Here is an 18,285-nt window from a genome sequence, read left to right as displayed (position 1 = left end):
CGAGGACCGTGTGGATCATGTACACTGGATAACCTACCGACGACTGCATAGCCTTTTCGGCTGGATTATATTTGCTTTTGGTCCTGTAATTGATGGAGCGGAGAATCGCCGACACCCACAATTGTGTGGGATTTACCCTGTGAGGAGCCACGTCGAGCCGCCTCTCAGAAGCCTGAGGCCGGCTAGCTTTCTTCCATGCGGAGCTGCATGCTACGGAGAACAGCTGTATTCGTCTGCGGATCAAGAGATTATTGCACTGTCTCCTGTACTTGGAGTCTCTTTATCATCGTTGACCCAGACTCTACTACCGACAAATCCTCTCCCCTTGCTGGCTTACGACCGGAGGGACCCTACCAGTATCTCCCGCTATATTACCAGAGTACCATAGATATAATTCCTAAGATTCAGGTTGTATTATTATCTCCTGCGTAATATGAGAATGGACATACGTTATTGATTTACCTACGCACATTCCTTTGCCTTATAAGCGCATCCAAAGTAAAGTATATTATGTACTATCATTGCTGCTAATAAATACTTAAATCCAGTTGTGTGTGGAACCGAGTCATTGTGGGAAGTGTTCATCATAAGATACCTGTGTACTGTATGGCCAGTAGTAATGTACATAAGACGGTAGTGGTTTAATGATACCATACTTATCAATACAGTCAGGGAATTGTACCCCTCAGTTACAGTTATAGTAGTGTGGGATATACGGTGGACGTCGTTGCAATGTATTGGGGCGGAACAGAGTATTTTATGGTCATATTTAGTACATTGTCATGGAATACATCGCTTGGAAACGAGGCTGGCTAGGATACTTAGCTTGCACGGCACTATTTTACAGTTAACCTGCCGAGTTGGTGTGTGTTTTGAATTCTGAGGGTAACTGTTATAGTAGTGTGGGGTATACGGTGGACGTTGTTGCAATGTATTGGGGCGGAACAGAGTATTTTATGGTCATATTTAGTACATTGTCATGAGATACTCCGCTTGCTTTGGCTAACTGCTAACGTGCGCGGACTGATGACGACATCAACTCGACTCTCGAGACATTCGCAGCAGCAAAACAAGTCTATTAATAGCCCGTCCATCGGCACCGGGCATAAGACGTTAATTAAACTTGACAGACATTATATCGATGATAATTATCGATATCGAGTTATATGAAAATAATTTAATAATTTTATCGCGATAACGTTTTTGGCCATATCGCCCAGCCCTAGTGTAACGTTTGGCCTTAAATCATATTGAACGTAGAGAGAGAGAGAGCGAGAGAGAGAGAGCGAGAGAGCGAGCCCCGCGGCGTCTATTCTTATCCTAACACATGTATGCTTCCGCTTTCGCGTTTTGCGAATCTGATTGGCCACTGCCGTTTCTGGTGCGATCTGATTGGCCACTGAGTGAGCCCCCCCCCCCCCCCCCCCGTCTGAGTTGCCGTAGTTGATGATGTCACACACACTAGACTAGGATGTCAACACACGGAACCTGGATGCCCGATGCATGAAGCGATATAAAGAAACAAATAGCCAATAAATGTGAAGTTATCTTTGAACCCCTGTTGTCAAGACTCGTTAATATAACCCGCCCCCCCTTTCCTCACTAATGGAACTGGTTTTGTGGACTCACTGACGGTGCTTTGAGCGTTTCCAGGGTTAGCAGCTAACGCTAATTAGTAGGGATGCTCAATATTGGCTTTTTTACAGATATACCGATATTGTCCAACTCTTAATTTCCGGATACCGATATCAACCGATACCGATATATGCAGGGTTTCCCCCCCCAAAAAACTGAATAATTTCAGGTAATTAACATTACATATCTCTTGTTGTGGAATTAACACAACATTATGCAAGCAGGCGCCACGGGCAGTCAGGACAGAAGAGTAGTGGATGTGACATCGGTAAACAAGCCGATCGTAAGACCAAAACACACTGCAGTTTTAATTATTTTACATGACTATTTTGTGACCCGCCACATGGCGGACAGACCTCTCAGTGGCACTCACCAAACCTAAAATCTGGTCGCCAATGGCGGGTGGCAGGCTCTAATTTCGGGCCCTGGTTGCATAGTCATTGAGCATCCTGATGGCCTGGGGATAGAAGTCTCTCTGTACTGGCCATGAGACTCCGATAGCGCTTGCCTGACCTCAGCAGTGCAAAGAGGCAGTTGTTTGGGTGGCTAGAGTCTTTGACTATTCTCTTAGCCTTGGCGCTGCAACGCATGGTGTAAATGTCCTGGAGAGTGGGAAGCCCTTAGGGCTGACCTTCGATTTTTTTTGGAATTCAAAGCTTCGGGGCCGAGATTCGATTTGAATTCGAAGCTTTGAAATAAATAAAAAAATAAAAAAAATATATATAATTTTTTTTGGGACTTGTACAGCACTTTGTTCAACTTTGTCAGTGCTGTAAAGTTTAAACCTTTTTAAATCTTAGACAAACAAAACACTTTGCTTTTATGAAATATTGTAAGCCGTCATTTGAGGCTTTATAAAAGCAGCACAATGAACACAAATCTGTCAGTGCCGAGTCCGACCTCATCTTAAATAACAAACAGCACTCATCTTAAATAACAACCAGCATTGCTTGTTGTAATTAACAAAGAGAGGCATAGTTGATTTTGCAAAAAAAATTCAGTGCCACCAGGTGGCGCCAGAGTTAGCGCTTGAATGCCACCATCCACTTTAATGTTAACGTTAATATCGCCTAATCTATGTTTTAAATTATGGCTATGTGTCCCAGGGACGGCAGCATGGGATTGGTCGGAAAAAAATACGGGCGTTTAGAGAGACCAATCGAGAGAGACTGCAGCATTTTCCAAATTGTTCCCAGGCAGAGGCAGAGAATGTCCGTTTTGAGGTGATCATGTAAGTACTTATTCAGTTTAACAATGTTTTCAAATACTGTATTTGCTGTTATTTGTTTATTCATTACTGGGTCATATTCTATATATAATATATTTCATTTCATCATCCCAGAACGGACGATGTGTGTATCGGGTCGACGCGGGCTAAACATGCCCAGACATGCCGCTTCTAGTCGTCCAGCGGTGATTAGCCCAGCTAGCCCCGAGCTAGCTGGGGCCTGCTTGTACCTGGCTCATGGCTAAGATTCAGCTAGCACAACCACCAGCCTGGCCCCCACCTTTCCCAGCTCAGGAATGAGGCTTGGAAGAGAGGCAGAGGAGGACGAGGCTCGAGGAACAGAACGGGGTAAGTTTGAATACAAATGTTTGCGCACACACATTACATTATTATATAATAAATAGTAATACAAAATAAATATAAAAAAATATATATATTAATTATTTTCTATATTTAGTTTCATTCATAACTTTTGAACAATAGATGATATTTCTAATCTGTCGACTGTTCTATATTCCCCACAAGGTTGGCTAAATATCATACACTCTAATTCTTCTTATCCCAAGTAAGGAAAGTGCTTGAAAATTCATTTTTATCTTAAAGTAAAATTTCAACAAGTACAAGTTCAACTACATATGAAAAATAATAACAATAATAATGATGATAATCATACACATATCTTATATCATTGGAAAGCCCTAGTTGTTAGCTTCAAAATGGTACCAAATATGAGGTACTTTGAAACACCCACTAACAAATAATCCATCACAAACCCATGAAGGTCAAGTTCAGGAAGGTTCAGATGTGGGACAATAGGTTAAAAGAATATAAATACCTTGGAATCTGGCTTGATGAGAAATTTACATTTAAATGCCATGTAGATAACCTTGCAAATAATCTGCAACAGAAGGTTGGCTTTTTGTACAGAAACAAAACCTATTTTCCTATACTTAGCAAAAGGAGGGTTGTTGAAGATATTTCTGTTTTGGATTATGGACACCGTTTATAGACATGCTGCTGCTTCTACTATAAATCCACATAAGGTCCCCAGAGTTTGCACTGAATTAGGTAAATCTGCGTTTAGCTTCTGTGCCCCCGACACACTACTTGAGTATCCATTGGTCTACCTCCTATGCACTGTAATTTTAAGAGCTCTGCTCTGTTGTAATTCAAAACTGAACTTTGTAAGGAAACTCCAAGTTAGGAGCAATGCACTGCTCTGTTGTATGTTAGAACTTTGTAAAGAAACTCGGTGTTAAGAGCGATGCACTGCTCCGTTATATTTTTATTTAACTATTTGATCACACTTTTTACTGTCCGTTCTATTTGATTATTTTTAGCCTATTTTTAAACTAAATCAAACCGCACTTTTTTACTGTCTATTGTATTTTATTATTTGTATTACTGAATGAAACCGTAAACAGAGAGGCCTATTGGGATGCTAGATCATGTGAAAAACGAAGGTTATCCTATAACCCTATATGAATACTGGCTGAGCGTCTCGCACTGCCATTATGAGATACCATCTCTCCAGCACCTACTGTGCCCGTGGACATTTTTTACATGCACCTCACTTGCACGTGACCATGCCTACTCCCGTGCGTGCCTCTACAAGACACAGGAAGTGGTCACGTCCACGCCCTTCCAAGTTCGAATTCCATACGTGGAAAACATCAGGGCGCTGAAGAGCGAGACGTTCAGCCAGTATTCATATAACTAGGGTTATAGGATAACCTTCGTTATATTATCATACTGGCCATCGCGTCTCGCTCTACCATTATGAGATCAAAAGGGGCAGAGCGGACGCGTGGCCACGTCAAATGCACCCCCTGAGGCCCGTAAGCCCCCGCCAGGGAGAGGTCCCGGACCTCAGGACTGCCTGGGAGACAGAACCCCCAGTCATGTCAATGAGGTAAAACCTAACAAAAGGCCCCGGGGAGGACCAGGAGGCCGCAGCGCAGATGTCCTCCACCGAGGCCCCTCCCAACAGGGCACTGGAGGCCGCCACACCACGAGTGGAGTATGCCCAGACGCCCCCGGGGGGAACCTGTCACAACCAATGTGACAGGCGTTGCTTGGACAGCGCCTTACCAGCGTGAGAGCCACCGTAACAAACAAACTAAGGTAAACCTTCAGTTTTACAGGACACGACAGGTGAAGGCTCGCCTCCAAATCACTAACGTGAGGAGGCGGGTGAAAAGCCTGAAGCACAATATCCCTGGAGCGATAAGAGCTCCGGATATTCTTTGGCATGAAGACCGGATTAGGCCTCAGTCGCACTGCTATCGGCCCGAATAGACAGGCACTCAGACCGCACCGAGAGAGCACACAGCTCACCCACGCGCTTAGCGGAGGTGATGGCCAAAAGGAACGCGGTCTTAAAAGACAGTCGATCCAACGGCGCCTGCTCAAGAGGCTCAAACGGGGCCTCCGACAACCGTCCTAGGACCAGTTGGAGGTCCCAACTCGGAGACAGAACGTTCCACAGGCTTGAGACGCCGTGCACCAGCCAAGAAACATCTCACGAGAGGGTGGCTGAACAGCGGGCTGCCCTCAAAGCCCAGATGACAAGAAGATATAGCTGCGGCATACACCTTCACTGTCGAGGCCGACAGCCTATTCAGGATAGACTGGAGGAAGGAAAGAACAGAGTCCAGGGGGCATGACACCGGGTCCAGGCCCCCAACCTCACACCACTCTTGAAACATACGTCACTTTCCTGCGTAAACCGCGGTAGTGGACAGAGCATGCGCGTTCTGGATGGTGGAAAAAAAGCAGAGACTTATTTTGGGTCGCCAAATAGGCGGACTCTGGAGCTATGCTGTAACCAGAGCCTTATAATCTGGCTGTAACGTCTACACACACGGAGCTACTGTTGTTGGGCAGATATGCTCGCCACGGGATTTTCAAAATAAGTATCGATATGAACCGATCTTTTTACGTTGCATCGATCCTATTGGTTTGTTGATAATTACATCGATGTATCGATGCATCGTCCCACCCCTATGCTTTTATTGCTTTCCATTATGTACCGTTTACATTTGTACAATCGTAGTTTCTGTAAATGAGGGAAACCTCAGAAGCTTATGATTTTTAAATAAAGGTTGAAATGAAATATCTGCAACCCTGTTAATTGTGCTGTTGCCAGTCTTGGCCAGGGCGCTCTTGACCTCAATGAGAATACATTTTTAAATAAAGGTTGAATTATAAAAAAAATATTTAAGGATGGGTATATGTTGAGCCCCGCTCTCCACATTGCTTTCAGTTTAGCTGGTAGTCCACAGTAATACACATTGGCCGTATTATGGGGAGGGAAACTGAAGGGTGGGGATTGGGCGTTGTGGACAGCGACTCCTACAGGTCGGTTGGTGCGCCTGCGCAGTAGAATCAAGAAGCGACGGGGGCGGGGCCCCTCCAAAGCCCAGACCCCTGACGCTGAAAGATCGAGCCGCGCAGGTGAAAAGATGCGACGGCTGTTACCTCGAGTATCGGAGGGGACTCGTGCTATGTATGACTTAGTCCACATTGCAGCCGGCTTGTGGGAGGCAAGAAACAACGTTCAAAGACAGGGGAGGGTTGAATTGGATGATATGAAAATTGGGATGGGAGAAAAATAGAAAATGGGAGAAAAAGTGGATAAAAAAAAAAAAGGATGGGTATATGTTTTATAAAGTATGTACATTAAAAAAAAAATGTATATAAAACAGCCTATTTGGTGTGTTCTTTATTCTTTTAACTCATTCAGCGCCAGAGGGAAAGGAATTCTTGGATCAACGCAAGATTGATACCATATAGCCCCTTACCTTGACTAGGATGAACTCCAAAAAGAATATTCCAATTATCTGATCGCCATTCCCAAGTATTGATGTCGATCGTGTTAATAATAATAATAATAGATTGATTTTTAAGAGAGAAGCGCCTTTCTCAGACTCAAGGACACTGTACAAGGAAAGGATGGAAAAAAAATAACATACATAAAAGATCTGTGTATAGTAACAACAAGAAAAAACAAATAAGATAAGAGATAACAAACAAAAAAAAAAAAAAAAAAAAAGGAGGAGGCAAGTTCTGTCCAATTGGATGAAGTGGTTGAAATTAACAAACAAACAAACAACAAAACAAAACAAAACAACGGAATCTGTGGCTTAAAAAAAAGTCAGGGGTGGGCTACTTGGGAGCGGGGCCGTGTTGCGTGAAGGCAAGTGTGAACAGGTGGGTTTTTAGCTTGGTTTTGAAGAGGTTGATGGTGTCAGAGCCTCGGATGAGGGGGGAGAGGGAGTTCCACAGTCTGGGGGCAGCTGCAGCGAAAGCTCGGTCTCCCAGTGTGGAACGCCTGGTGCGGGGGATGGTGAGGAGGTCGGAGTTGGAGGATCGGAGGCCTCGTGCTGGAGTGTAGGGGTGGAGTAGGTTGGTCAGGTAGGAAGGGGCCAACCCGTGCAGGGATTTGTAGGTGAGGAGGAGGATCTTGTAGGGGATTCGGTAGTTGATGGGGAGCCAGTGGAGTTTTTGCAGGGTGGGGGTGATGTGCTGCCAGGGTTTGGTGCGCGTGAGGACCCTCGCAGCAGAGTTTTGGACGTACTGTAAGCGATCCAGAACCTTCTTGGAGGCACCAAGAAGGATTCCGTTACAGTAGTCGAGGCGGGAAGTGATGAAGGCGTGAATGAGTGTTTCCGCTGAGGTGTCGGAGAGTGAGGGGCGGAGGCGGGAGATGGTTCTGAGGTGGAAGAAGGCGGATCTGGTGACAGTGTTGCCAACATAATCCACCAAAGAACATGAACCAGGAGTGCTTGATTCTCCTCAATCCATGTGTTATAAACGCTAGTCCTGCCCGACAAGGAAAACTCCGCCCGGACACTTTAGATAGACGCACAGCCCAAGACAAAGAGTTTCAAAGGATGTGCAATACCGGCCGCAAAACGGCGGTATTGGACGTTTGCGATCTCACACTAATTCCCAATGATATCACCGGCTCCCTCGATGGATTATGAATGGAAATATCGAATAAAAGAAATAACGACCAAAACCAGAGAAATCTCGGGTCTGGCGCCCAACCGCTGGCGAGTTAACCCGCCTTATCTCAGGTTTGGCCTCCATTGTGTTAATCAGGATTTAGCATAGTAGTTTACATTACTGTATATATATCCTGAATTTCTCTTTTCATTGAAGCATCATGGGACATAAATTTTTTGTAACATATATTTTTTTTCTTATGTTTTAATGAGACACAGGTCCATTTAGTAGTAATGGGGAATTGGAAATGGCTGGAAATTGAAATGGCTGGAAATGACTGATGGGCCATTTCTTTTGGTGATCTTATAGATTTATTTGTGCATTTCATGAGGTTTAAATAAAGTTAGATTTATTGGAATATGGAGATTTTCTTCAGATGCATCACAGTATTATGTCACCTTGAAAATTATGGTAATGAAATCATGGAAAAACATTTATTTCAAGCATCTGTATGAACGCTGAAGATGGATTTATGCTTTAGAGCCTTACCTCCTCCTTCATTCACAGTTCCTTTAAGTCCTGGTGTTTTAATGCAGTCCACCAAGTAGACAAACAGCTCCTTTACTCCCAACTGAGAGACGTGACTGCAAGACGCCATCTCCTCCACTGTACTGGATATCAATGGGGCTGTGGCCTAAAAATACCAGATAAAAAAACAGCGACAATAAGAGTCTTGCAATGTACAACGTTCACTCTCCCCAGTCATTGTAGATTGACATATTTGGCTGAGTATTGTTTTTTGATGTTAGACATGTCTTGTCACTGGTACTTGATGAGAGTGTCACCTTAAAGCGATAGTTCAGAGTTTTGGACATCAAGTGGTATGAAATACTATAGTAGTATAGTTGATGCAGTGCCCTCAGTTTACACACAGAGTCTCGTGGTCGGAGTTGACCTGGCAGAAGTTTTAATCACCCACAGCAGAAAACCGTGTGCCTCATTTTCTATGCTTCAAGACCCAGCATTTAGTGACTATGTCACACTGAGACTAGTTCCAACACATCATGTCACCAATGTTCCCTCTAACGTGCGCCCGTGCACACACATGGCAAAACGCTCCCATGCACATCTGAAATCTGTCGCGCACAGAAACGTTTGTGTAAAATATGCATGTAGTTCAATTGACTGGCGCGTTGCACCGAATACTACGGTACCCTGTTGCGTGTGACGTTACCCAGAGAAGCCCGCTTTCAGTGCTTTGTGGGCGTCGCTACTGCGCTCACACACACAACAGATGACGAAGATTCTGCTCACAATGCCAAAGGGAACATGTACATTACAGATGAACTGCAGAGAAAATTCCCAATTTACCGTCCCGGTTGAGACTAATTGGAAGCGGAGTGCAACGCGTGCAAAGCTTGACCATATGTTTCTGTGTCTAATAAAGGTGCTGGCGATCTCAAAGCTCACATGGACACAGAAAAACATTACAAATAAAGCTGTGCGAGGCGAGAGTTTGATGGCAAAGTTAACCGAATTGATTGAAGTATGCAGCTATACAGAGAGAGAAAGAAAATAATTTAAAACTATTTTGGAGGGGGGGGCAGGTGGCGCACGGAGATTACGTTCGTCACCAACACCGGGAGACACTAGGATTCGCCTGTTCGAATCCAGCTCCCGGCGTTGCTATCAGCTTGGCTGGCCTCTCACACTGATACAATTGGCTGTATCAGGGGGTGGGAAAGCTGAAGGGTGGGTCCTGGGCGTTGTGGACAGCGACCCCTACAGTTCGGTCGGGGCGCCTGCTCAGCGAGGGTTGGAACTGAGGAGAGATAGTGTGGCCTCCCACACGCTACACTCTCCCCGTTGAGAACCTGCGCGGCCAGGTTGGCCTGCCCCAGGCTGCACATGCGTCGGAGGAAAGCATGCGACAGTCTCCGGTCTCCCGGACCAACAGTAGGGGAAAGTACGCAACAACCAGGAAGGGTGGGATGGGAGAAAATCGGGAAAAAGGAGGGGAAGAAAGATAATAATAAAAAATAAAAATAAAAACTATTAAAACTATTTTGATGCCTCAAAATTATGTTTTGGTTTGATAAGATGCTTATGATACAATCACTTTTCTTTTTTGAACAAATGTTTTTTATTTTTCCTTTTTTAACATACATGAACTAGACAAACAATACAGTAACAGTAATGATAAATCACAGGACAATGACAGAAATAATAATAACAATAATGACAATCCAGTAATTAAATCAAAATAAATGTAGATTAAAAGACATAAAATAATAAATACAATACATGTGCTCTTGCTCGCTCTTCCCCGCTCTTTCCTTCCCCTTCCCTCCCCCCCACCCCCCCTCAAGACCCCCACTTGGACTATACATCCACTATTTCATTTAACATCAGAAAATTACAAGTTTATATGCTTCCCTTTATCTTCTCCACCACAGCTACGCAGACTGCTATGCTGGCTTCATTAACACCAAAAATTAGTGCAGTGGATATCTCTAGATAAATCACATCGAGATAGGTAAGAACCCATACCTTCCGGCACATTTTATCCGGTTGAATCCAGCGTGACGCTATCAACTTTTTGGCAGCCGTAAGACCGGCCAAAATTAGTCTCTTTACATGTACAGAGGTCGATAACTGACAAAAATCATTCAACAATAATACAGAAGGCAGTGTAGGTATGGTCAGAGATAAAAATTCTGATAATTGAGTGGTTACTTTTCCCCAGAAAATCTTAACAGGAGGGCATTCGCAATACATATGCATATATGTACCAAGAGCACCGTTTGAACACAAGGAGCATCGAGAGTATTGTCTGAGACCCATTAGGTGCAAACGTCTAGGAGTCAGGTAAGTCCGATGAACAAAATTGAGATTAATCTGTTGGTGACTGGGCTGGGTTGCGTGATGATAGCCGAACGTTTGCCCAGACTGCATCCCAATCAAAATCTACTTCCAAGTTTGGGATATCCTTCCTCCAAACCGAGTCTAGGGGAAGGACCTCATATGAGGACGTAAGTAAGTGGCGATAAAAGTCAGAGACGAAGCCTCTCGATGTCTCCTTGTCATAAAAGAATTTGTGAAATCTGTGGTGCTCAAGTGGAATATTTAATGGGACTCCGTGAGTTCTCAAAGCTGCTCTTAATTGTAGATAGAAAAAATTAGTGGAACTGGTGAGGTTAAATTTGTTAAATATATCTTGATAACTGCAGAAACCATAGTCATCGAAGATATCCCCCAATGTGTGTATGCCTTTCTTTTCACATCTAGGAAATCTGATAGGTTGTTGTGCAATAAGGAGTAACTTGTTATTAAATAGGGGAGAATGTCTGTGCCATTTATGGTGGTTAGTAAATTTTTTCTGTGTGTCACGCCATATCCGGATCACATGTGCAATAAGAGGGCCATATCTCAAGTTGCATTGCTTAATTGATAAGTTGGTATACACTATATCCTGCAGTCTATGTGGTGCCACTATGTTCTCCTCTAATGGTCTCCAGGATACCGATGCTTGAGAATCAAACCAGGTGATCAGTGGTCTTAAAGAGAACGCCTTAAAGTAATAGTTGAAGTCTGGAAAGGCTAAACCCCTGTCGGCTTTATTTCTCTGTGCAGTGGATCTTTTTATTCGTGGTCGTTTTTTCTTCCAAATAAATGTATATGCAGAGGAGTGTAATTTTTGCCAGTAACCAACAGGGGGGGTAACGGCAACATCGAGCTGAAGAAGTTAACTCTGGGTAAAACATCCATCTTAACTATTGACGCTCTGGCCTGTAATGAGTTTTTTTTATTTTGACCATCTGCCGAAGTCATTTGTGATCCTATCTAGCAATCCGGAATAATTATACTTCACCGTTTGGCTTATAGTGGGGAATATTTCAACTCCAAGACATCTAAAGTGTTCTACCATGGGTATATTTGCTGGGAGGGTGGTAGCCTTCGCAGTCACATTAAGTGGAAGGAAGGCCGATTTTGGCCAGTTTATCTTAAATCCCGATAGATTGCCATAAATCATATATTACTTTGAGAAGATGAGGTAGGGAGGTGGTAGGGTTTTGCATGAACAATATTACATCGTCTGCATATAAGCTAATGTGATGCTGTGTGCCCTTAATTGAGATCGGCGCTATGGACTGGGATTGTCTTATATACTGTGCTAAAGGTTCTAGGGATAGAGCAAATAGTCCGGGACTAAGGACAACCCTGTCTGGACGAGCGCGACACAGGGAAGTGTGGGGAGCAGAATTTACCTGTTAAAATCATGGCCGATGGATCTGTATATAGTACTTTGATCATATGAATGAACCCATCTCCTAACCCCATCCTTCTAAGTACTGCCCATAAATAAGACCATTCCAACCTGTCAAAGGCCTTCATCGCATCCAAGGATAATACAGCTGTAGGAGGCGCGGCATCCTTGCTGGAATCTATCACATGTAGTAACCGTCTAATATTATCCGTGATCAGGCGGCCTCTTATGAAGCCTGTCTGATCAGGGTGAACTAAAGATATGCTTTTGGAGTCGGATGGCTAGTACCTTAGCGTACAGCTTGAGATCGGTTCCGAGGAGGCTTAAGGGTATATAACTACCGCATTCGGTGGGGTCTTTATCTTTCTTAAGTAGGACAGATATGAGTGCCATATTGACATCCCTGGAGAAGTTCCCCTCTTTGACTGAGTGTAGAATCATATCAAGTAATAGGGGTCCAATTACATCCCAACATGAGAGGTACAGTTTATTTTTGAATTGCAAGTTGAATTCATTGTTTTTCAACAGTGTCGAGTTAAAGCGCCATCTTGGGGCTCGGGATGTCATTCTACTGAATGAGCCCTTTAGGAGTAAATAATTGTGGTCTGACAGTGCAATGGGCCCCAATTCAACGTCAAAGCTATCAAATAGTCTAGGGGATGCAAAAACATAATCTATTCTAGAAAATGTCCTGTGTCTTGCTGAGAAAAAGGAATACTCTTGCGCCGTTGGATTGAGCCCTTGGACCAGGCCTTTGATTGATTGATTGATTGAAAACTTTATTAACAGATTGCAGAATGGGTACAATACAGTACAGCTCAATACACACAATTGTTAAGGGGATGTAGACCAGAGAAATACTTTCGTCTTGTTTACATCAGGGTCCCCCATTTTCAATTCATCAGGCCTGTAGTGCCTTAGAGGCCTGTCTCTGGTCATAGGATGTGGTGAGACTAGATTTATCAATAGAGGGATCCCAGATGGCATTAAAATCCGCACCAATTATAAATGAATACTCAGGGAGATCCAACATCGCTCTAGTGAGTGAGTCGTAGAATTTAGCGTCATAAACATTAGGGGCATAAGCCGCTACCAAAGCAATTTTCCTGTTACAGTAATCTATCTTGGCAATAGTTACTCGACCATCTGCATCAGACCATACGTCCAACAATTTAATATTCAACTTCAGTTTCACTACTATAGCTACACCACAGGATTTAGTGCCAAAGGAGGAGTAGCTTATGTTTTGATATACTTTATCCGCCAGCTTTACATTGTCAGCCAATAAAAGATGCGTTTCACTTAAAAGAGCCACATCAACCTGTTGTCTTTTCATCCATGTAAACACGCTTTTGCGTTTATTATGTATATTAAGATCCCCTGTATTCCAAATCAAGATATTTAAATTAGCCATAGTCTAAACAGGTTGCAGTATTCCTGTGTGTAATTTGTCTGGAGTAGCATTTCACAATAGATATATATCCAACTGTTAAGGTCCTGTTGAGATCCGAGCCTGAGCATAACAACAAACATATAAGATAAAAAGACATATAATCCCCTATTCCCACCCCCCTCCCACCATTTAAAATACTTAACCAGTATCCCAATATCGAGCAAATCACCCATAACTCCCCTATGCAAATTGCCATAGGGTCTAAAACTATCAAATATACCATTAGTAGATTATTCTCCCAGTGGCTGCTAGCCACTCTCCCGTTAAAAATAAAAAGGAGATAAAAAATAAAAGATCCCTCAGAAAGTAGAGTACATTCACTTAAACCTTATAAGAACTTGGCTAAGTTTAAACACGCAGAAGAAATAGAAAGAAAAGGTATTGGAATTATTGCAAAAGAAAAGAAGGAGGGGTTAAATACGTGTATGCAGTACGTCCACCAGGCCAGGGGAGGGCGATATTCCGCTGTGAAGGCTGTTGTTTCCTCCGATGGTGACCTATGCCGTGTGTGTGGTCAACAGAACGCATGTAAAAGTTACAGAATATTCCATTTCATTTAGTAAAAGTGCACATAGTCCATCGTATCAGGAGAGGGCGCTGTGCAACAGCTCGTCTGACATTCTAGCATCTTCTGTACTGTTCCATTATGTCTGGCAGAAGCCTCCAATATGTCAACAACAGCAACAGCAAATGACGAAGCCGGCGGTGGAAATCACTATATGTCGAGTGAGTGGCCGGCAGAACGTGCCCGAAACGTCAATGGATCTCGAAGTCCAATACAAACATGTACACACACGGAGAAAACATCAAAATAATAGATGAAGAAGGAAGAAGGAAGAAGAGAAAAAATAAACTTCATGAACCTCCGGAGGTATTAAGCCAAGTCACGGCTCAACACGATGACTTGCATAAAAATCATAGATAATTTAAACAGAGCTAACGTTAATCTACCCAGCCTTAGTGGACGTTCAATGGATATGAAAATAAAACCGACCAAACCCCCCTTATATCAGATGTATCGAAACATTCAAATAAAGTATCTAGACGATATCCAGCGTCACATAGTTAACCTATTTATAAACAAAGTTATAAAAATGTATATGACGCCGTTTGGCGTTTAAGCCATAACGAAGTGCTAACTGCACGAAAACAATATACTGTAGCCTATGACGTGGTGTCCTCTTGGCTCTTCAAGTAGGTTTTAGCTTCCTCAGGTGAGGAAACATGCCTCCTCAATCCGTCTTTGGTGACGATGATCAGCTTCGCAGGGTACTGGAGGGACGGTCTGAAACCTTGATTGTAGAGTAAGGGCATGACTGTCTTGTAACGGGAACGCTGCTCCACAACTTCAGGGCAGTAATCTTCATAGAAGTAGACTGTGTGCCCTCCGTCTGCCAGTTTCCACTTCTCTTCCGTGCCTCTCGAACAATTCTTTCTTTTATTCCAATTTGACGTAAGCTAGCAATAACCACTCTAGGCTTGGAGTTATTTACAGCTTTAGCACCAATTCTGTAACACTGATCCACTTCGGGTGTCGTAGTGAGGATCTCCGGTCCCAGAATTTCAACCAGTACTTTTGCAAACAAGATATTGGGTTGGTCACAACTCACGGATTCATCCAGTCATATTATGCGAATGTTAGGTCGGCGGAGTCGGTATTCGAAGTCGGCTATATTAGCCATTAGCTTATCGTTGATTCCTTCTATATCCACGCATCTAGCAGTGCAAGTACTCAAGCCGGTTTCCATTTCGTCTAGACGATCGGTCTGTACACCAACCGTTTCCCAAAGCTTATCGATTTTGGATTCGATAGATTCTTTGCTAGAGGTAACCTGGTTGGTTAGGGAGCGTAAACCTTCCGTTATGGTGCTCTCTATTATCGTTATGGTGCGTTCGAGCTTAAGATGGGATTGCGTGAGCTTGATCTGGGATTGCGTTAGCTCTTCGATTAGCTTAGTAATGTAATCCGTATCGGTTGAAGCGTCATCTCTCTTTGGCTCGCTTGCTTTCTTCGGTGCCATTGTGGTTCTTTCAGTCAATATAGTTAGTTGGAAACCTAAGGTGATATATATACGTACAGGTTTAACCGAATTGTATATTAACTTGAAACTTGAATTGGGGGTATAAAAAGAGGCTTTTAAAGGCAAAATATAAAAAACGGGAGAAGCAGCTTTACAGAGTGCGACCTACATACTCGACCCGGAACCGGAAGTCCATGATGTCATCATGTTGTGTTATGATGGCATCATGTTGTGTTATGATCATGATACAATCATTCTAAGGATTATGTGAGTAATACATTTGTTTTGTACACTAATTGCAAGTTATGCCAATGTAAACAAATCCGAAACTGCATAGTGCACTTTTAAATTAGTATCTTTGTGAGGTTGTACATTATATCATATTACATTATATAATCAAATTATAATAAATTTGTATATTATATTGAACTATATTTGCAGTATATACTATTAATTATATTATGGTACTATATTATATTGTATATATCATGTACTATATATCTCATTATATGTGCTGTATACACTATTATGTACTATATACTATTATATACTGCAGGTATACTATACTGTAATGTGTACTATATGTGTGTACTGTAATGTGTACTATATGTGTGTACTATGTATGTAAATAAAAATAAAAATAAAAAAATGAAACAAGTCTTCAGGGGTAGGGCCCGACAAGCCTAGTGCTTCTCCCTAGCCCTTTTCGGACAATTGGACAATGGTGCAATAGCAGCTGGTAAAACGTTGGTGATTTATGAAATGACCGTTATTATGTATCCAAAGCCTGAAAGAATAAATAACTGAACTGAACTGAGGTTACTGTTATATACGTTACATTACATTGAAAAGATACAAAGATATATTTTTTAAAGCTGGATTTTCTAATACAGAAGAGGTATTATTTAGAACATTACTTCATATTTTTCTTGTTATTTATTTTGTCCAGTAAGACTTGAAAATATATATTATTTTGTCATAGGTTGATTTAGTTATTTTCTTGAGATTTGTCAGATAGATTACTTTAGGCATAATACAGCATGTTGAGTAACTTTGGTTGTTGGAGCCAGATTCAGTCCTTATTATTTATTCAGTTAAATATATGAAGCAATATTGTTTGGAAAATTATTGGAAATTAACTTGATGGTAACATCTTTTATTTGTTATGATTTGGATGCGTGTTGCTTCGACAACGTGGAGGCGTGTCTGGTCCAGCCCATTTTGAACCGGTGATTACAGCACCCGAGTGTGTGAACTCACTTTATCAATGGAACTGGTGCGCTAGTAAAACATGACACTGGAATGCAAGGCACGCAGCCCAGACGGTTTTCGACCATCGCAAACGCTATGGATTTGGAACTTTAGAAATTGGAAACAGGACACCATGCAACGGGAATAAGCCAGCACACCTCCACGTCGTCTGGTAAGAACCCATCCACACTAAACAAAGCTTCAAGTAAATGACAATAAATACCCTTTTCTATAAACCAAACAAATTCATCTCCGCTGTTTTCTCACGGAGAAGCGCATGCACGCGTCAACCAAGGCTGTGGATTCCACATTGGTTATTGAGATATTATTTTGTTATATAAAATAATATAAACAATAATAAGAGGCATACTTTAAATATATAAAAATGATAAGACATCTTTGAGTAAACTTCGAGTATCATTAAAAGTGTCCTCTTTTAAAAAAAAGTCACAATATGGTCACCCGCATGCTAATTCACTTAAAGACAAAAGTTAGTGACATGACTCACACCGCCAACCCAGCCAAAGTAAGGACTTTGCTCTGTATCATCAATCAATGGTCAAATAAATATTTGATTAAGGAATATAATATGCCTTTTTGTATTATTTCTGTGTATCAGCTAAATGTATAGATTTTTATGTTAAGACATTGAGGGAAATTAAGATTCTCAGATTTTTTACAACTGCCGCCTATCAACTAACCGGTTAATCGGCAGGTGACGTATGTTGCTCAGTACTAGTTGCTGATGTCTGCTCAGGAGGTTTGAGTGTTTGCTCAGACCGAGAAAAAAAATTGAGGGAACATTGCATGTCACTCTGAAGCAGAGGACATGTTTTTCTACTGTGGATGATTAAAACTTTTGCCTGCAGGTTATTGTGTGGAATAACGTTTTTGTCTCATGACCTCATTTGCTGCCTGTCTGAAGCTTCCCGGTTCATTCAGAACCAGGCCAGAACTATGACCACGGTACTCTGAGTTAAGCTAATGGCATCGCATCAACTATACTACTAGTACTAGCAAGTATTTCATACCACTTACTGTCCAAAAATCCAAACTATCCCTTTAACTCACAAGTCAGACAAGTGTTTGGCCATGCCAAGTTTCCCCACATGCCAAATAGGGTATTATGCTGCTTGGAGTTTAATCAAATCACATGCTCTCTTGGCGTCAGATTTGAGCATTGGGGAAACCCCACCCAATCCTGTTACCCTATTTTAGCCTGGCATGGCTAATACTATACTATCAATACTAGGGATGTGCATGACTGAAAAATCATTTTCGAATAGTCTACTGTTCTTAACTCATTCAGTGCCAGGGGTCGCTGTTTACCTTACCGTTGAAATACCATCGCCTTTTAACATGGGGATACGTGGCTGTGTTTGCAGGCCTAAAGCTATATTATATATTATAGCTATGGATCTAATAATAGTCGATTGTCATTGAGTTTCTTCCGGTCAAGATGCAAAAAACAGATAATTTT

General features: G+C 42.3%; 1 protein-coding gene across 1 annotated transcript in view; it reads right to left on the bottom strand.

Annotated features, from left to right (window-relative positions):
• Positions 1 to 18,285, bottom strand: part of LOC311244873 (uncharacterized protein) — a gene marked incomplete at its 3' end in the record, with an annotated part of 46,374 nt that overhangs the window by 20,563 nt on the left and 7,526 nt on the right. Inside the window, exon 4 of the mRNA XM_084334560.1 lies at positions 8,363 to 8,507. Coding sequence (XP_084190686.1) covers positions 8,363 to 8,507 — 145 coding nt within the window. The remainder of the gene's footprint in view (positions 1 to 8,362; positions 8,508 to 18,285) is intronic.

This window comes from Notolepis coatsorum (genome assembly GCF_963971535.1).
Source record: "Notolepis coatsorum genome assembly, chromosome: 1".
Classification (NCBI taxonomy): Eukaryota; Metazoa; Chordata; class Actinopteri; order Aulopiformes; family Paralepididae; genus Notolepis; species Notolepis coatsorum.
Note: the sequence above shows the minus strand (reverse complement) of the source record. Positions and strands in the feature narration are given on the sequence as shown.